Source organism: Erithacus rubecula (genome assembly GCF_903797595.1).
Source record: "Erithacus rubecula genome assembly, chromosome: 31".
Lineage (NCBI taxonomy): Eukaryota > Metazoa > Chordata > Aves > Passeriformes > Muscicapidae > Erithacus > Erithacus rubecula.
In genome coordinates, this window is record NC_136682.1 from 424,460 (window position 1) to 429,117 (window position 4,658).

The following is a 4,658-nucleotide window of genomic DNA, read 5'->3' on the forward strand; positions in this document are numbered from 1 at the left end:
GGGGAGCGGAGGGCGGGCGGACCCCGCCCCGGAGCCCCGCCCCGTGGGGGAGGGGGAGCGCGGCGGGGCGGTGGCCAATGGAGGCGCGGGGGGGAGGGGGCGGGCGGCGGCACAGCCAATCAGCGCTCGCGCGGGTTCGCAGGGAGACCCCGTATGGGCGCGGCCGCGGCGGCGCGGGCCGCGGCGTGATGAACGTGCGCCGCGGCCAATGGGGCGCGGCAGGCGGGGCTCGGCGGAACCTGGCAGCGCGAAGCACCAACCGGCCGCGCGCACCGCGCCGCGGGGCGGGAGAGGCGCAGAGATTGACAGGACAGCGGACTAATCCGAGCGCGGAGGCGGCAGCCGCGGCGCGGCTCGGAGCCAATCAGCACGTCGGTCGGTCTCAAACGGGCCAATGGACGCCGCGGGGAGGCGGGACCAGCGGCTGGGCTGCGCCCTTGGAGGGACGGCGCGGCGAATGGCGGAGCCGGCGCCATGTTGGGTCGGGCCCCCTCAGAGCCGGCCGGGCTCGCCCGGGCGCTCCCGAGGCTCCGCCGCCCTCGGTACCGCGAGTTACGTGCGGCTCTTCCCTCCTTGAGTCCCTGTTCCGTGCCACGGGCCCGCCCGGCCCTGCCGCGACAGCTGCCGCGGCGCTGCGACACATCCTCACGGGCCCGCCTCTCTGCGAACACCCCCAGAGCCCTGTCACGACATCGCCCAGCCCTGTCCCGACACAGAGCTCGCCTCAGCGGGGAGCGCGGGCCGCCCTTGCCCTGGGAACGTGCCGGGGGAGGCTCTGGGGCTTTGCGGGATTTAGGGGGTTTGGGGCCATCCTTTATTTTATAGAAAAACCAGCGGTTTGGTGGCGGGCGGGGCGCGGCCAGCACTCCGGGGAAGGGACCGAGGGACACGGAACGGCTTCGGTTCCGCTTCCCAGCGTCCCAACCGCCCCTTCCCCGTCCGTGACCTCCCCACCTCCCGCTGATTTCGGCCCAATTCCCGCCCCGGAATGTCCCTGCCCTGTCCCTGCCCTGTCCTTGTCCTGCTGCCCCCAGGCCGGGGGGTCGCTCGGTGTCCCCTCGTGACCTGCAGTGGTGGCACCGGGGGCAAAAGGGCCCAACAGGCCCTGCCCCGGTGCGGGGGGACACCGGGACTGTCACCGGGGCTGGGGGGACACCGGGACTGTCACCGGGACCGGGGGGACACCGGGACTGTCACCGGGGCTGGGGGGACACCGGGACTGTCCCTGTCCTGTGTACCGGGGGGACACCGGGACTGTCACCGGGACCGGGGGGACACCGGGACTGTCACCGGGGCTGGGGGAACACCGGGACTGTCCCCATCCTGTCACCGGGGCTGGAGGGGGACACCGGGACTGTCTCCATCCTGTCACGGGGGCCGGGGGGACACCGGAACTGTCCCCGTGCTGTTAAAGGGGCTCCCCGGGACTGTCCCCGTGCTGTCACCGGGGCTGGGGGGACACCGGAACTGTCCCCGTGCTGTTACAGGGGCTCCCCCAATTAACACCCCCAATTAACCCCTCGCTGTCCCCACCGGGACCCCTCCCCCGTGTCCCCCGTGTCCCCACGCGCCCCCCGGTGGTCGCGGCCGGGCGGTGCCACCCCTGGGCCCGAGGCTTTGCTGCCGCCTGGCGGGGGCGCCCCAGGGGGACCCGGGCACCGGCACCGGCACCGGGACTGTCACCGGGACTGTCACCGCCTGTCACTGGCAGTGTCACCGGGAATGTCACCGGGACTGACACCCCCTGTCACCGGCAGTGTCACCGGGACTGTCACCGGGACTGTCACTGCCTGTCACTGGCAGTGTCACCGGGAATGTCACCGGGACTGTCACTCCTGCCACTGGCAGTGTCACCGGGAATGTCACCGGTACTGTCACCAGGACTGACACCCCCTGTCACCGGCAGTGTCACCGGGACTGTCACCGCCTGTCACTGTCAGTGTCACCGGGAATGTTACCGGTACTGTCACCGGGACTGACACCCCCTGTCACTGGCAGTGTCACCGGGAATGTCACTAGGACTGTCACTGCCTGTCACTGGCAGTGTCACCGGGAATGTCACCGGTACTGTCACCAGGACTGACAGCCCCTGTCACCGGCAGTGTCACCGGGACTGTCACCGCCTGTCACTGTCAGTGTCACCAGGAATGTTACCGGTACTGTCACTGGGACTGACACCGCCTGTCACTGGCAGTGTCACCGGGAATGTCACCGGTACTGTCACTGGGACTGACATCGCCTGTCACTGGCAGTGTCACCGGGAATGTCACCGGTACTGTCACCAGGACTGACACCCCCTGTCACCGGCAGTGTTACCGGGAATGTTACCGGTACTGTCACCGGGACTGACACTGCCTGTCACTGGCAGTGTCACCGGGAATGTTACTGGTACTGTCACCAGGACTGACACCGCCTGTCACTGTCAGTGTCACCGGGACTGTGACCGGGACAGTCACCCACCACAGTAGGACCAGGGCACCGGGACTGGGAACAGTCGCCGGGACTGGCACAGCCTGTCACCACCAGTGTCACTGGGACTGTCACCGTCTGGCACTGGGACTGTCACCGGCGGTGTCACCGGGACTGACACCCGTGGTGTCACCGGGACTAGCACTGGGACTGTCACCGGCGGTGTCACCAGGACTGTCACCATCCTGTCACCCGCCACAGCGGGACCCGGGCACCGGGACTGGGACCAGCGGTGTCACTGGGACTGTCACCGCTTGTCACCAGCAGTGTCCTGTCACCCGCCACAGCGGGACCAGGACACCAGCAGTGTCACCGGCAGTGTCACCGGTCCTGCCTTGACAGCAACACTGTCACCGACCCTGTCCTGTCCCCCAAGAATGTCGCTAGCAGCGTCCCCAACCCTATTCCCGTCGCAAAAAGTGTCCCCAAAGTTGCCCTGTCCTGTCCCGTGTCCCTAAAAGTGTCCCCAAGCCTGTCCTGTCGCCATCCGTGTCCTTGTCCCCACCTCCCATTGGCCCGGTGAGCTGAGGGGACACGGGACGGGGACTGGGGGCAAACTGGGAGCACTGGGACGAGCCGGGGGGGGCAGCGGGGCCAGCCGGGGGTGCCCCACCCCCGCTGCCACCCCTCGATGGTCCCCCCGGGTCCCCCCCCCCCCCCCCCGCAGGTCGCGGCCGCGGAGGAATCAGGGCGACGCCGGGCGACTCCCAGCAATTTTGGGTTGGGAACCGCAGAAATGCAGCGCGGCGCGAGCCAGGGCGGCCCGGCCCGGGGACAGCGACAGGCGGGGGGACCGGGGGGGTCACAGGGCCTGGGGGGACCGGGGGGGGGGACACCCAGGGCAACTCGGGGGGCTCGGGGCTGGGGAGGAGTCGCTGGAAGCCAGGGGAGGGGTCCCTGGCAGATTCGGGGGGGTCCCAGAATATTGAGGGAGGGGGTGTCCCAGGACAATTTGCGGTGCTCCCAGGGCTTGGGGGGCACGCGGGGTACCCCAGATTTGCGGGGGGTGGGCTCTTTGGCAGCTTGGAGGGGACACGGGGCACGGTGACAGCTTGGGGGGGTCCCTCGGCAGCCGGAGGGGGGTCAGGGCCCCGGTGCCGCCCCCGCGGCTGCCGCTGCTCTGATGTGGCTTCGGCACCGCAGCGCAATGGGAGCCACATGGCGGGGGGGGGCACGGGGGGAACGCGGGGCTGCGGGGGCGGCTTGGGGTGCTGGGGGCCCCCCTGTGCCCCCACGGCCACCGCTGTCCCCACAGGGACACCCCTGTCCCCCCGGGGTCCGGCCCGGCCCGGGGCCCGTGTCCCCTCTGCCCCCCCCCCCCCCCCCCGCGGCCCCCGCAGTTATTTCCAGGGATAATTCCGGGATAATTAAAGGGTGGGAGGAAACACCGGGGCCGTGGGCGCAGCTCAGCCCCGGGGCCACCCTGCCCTGGCTTCCCCGTGGGTGGGAGCCCCCAGCCCCGTTCCGGGGGCCCCCCCCCCCCGGTCCCTGCGGGTCCCTTCACATCCCCGGTGTCCCCCTGGGTGCCTCATGATCCCATGGGACCCCCAATCCCCCCATGACCCCCTGCACCCCCCATGTCTACACCCGTCCCCTGGCTCCTCCTGGTCCTCCGTGTTCCTCCCCAAAGGACTGGGGGGGTCACTGGGATGCCGGGGGGGCTCCGAACGCCGGGGTGCTCCCGTGGGAGGTGCTGGGGGGGGGGAGCTCAGCCCCGTTCCCAGCCCTCGGGGCCTCGCCCGGCCCCCCCCCGGTCCCGCGGGGCCCGTGGGCGGCCGTGGCCGGCGCACCCAGCGCGGGGGCTGCGCTATTTCGGGGCCTCCGACCGCAAGGGAAACATCCGGGGGCCGGAGAGGGCGGGCGGGGCCGGGCCGGGCCGGGGGGGACACGGGGGGACAGCGCTCCAGGTGAGGGGCGGGGGTCGCAGCGGTCACCGCGGTGTCCCCGGGCTGGGGGCAGAGTGGGGGGACACTGCTGTGTGCGCGCGTCCCCAGTGTCCCCAGTGTCCCCCGCAAACTCAGGGAAGAGATTCAGGGCTGGTTCCGCTTCCCCCCAACCCCGGGAGACCGGCCGGGGATCGGGGGAGACGGCACTGCCGGGACCCCCACACTGGGCGGGGGGCGTCCCTGGCCCTGGAGACCGGGATGGGGACAGGGACACCTCCAGCCCTGCCACCTCTGTCGTGCTGA

General features: G+C 71.2%; 1 protein-coding gene across 1 annotated transcript in view; it reads left to right on the forward strand.

Annotated features, from left to right (window-relative positions):
* Positions 1-474: 474 nt before the first annotated feature.
* AAAS (aladin WD repeat nucleoporin) overlaps positions 475-4,658 on the forward strand; it is a gene marked incomplete at its 5' end in the record, with an annotated part of 9,459 nt that continues 5,275 nt past the window's right edge. The window contains one exon of the mRNA XM_079329129.1: positions 475-556. Within this exon, the coding sequence (XP_079185255.1) occupies positions 475-556 (82 nt within the window). The remainder of the gene's footprint in view (positions 557-4,658) is intronic.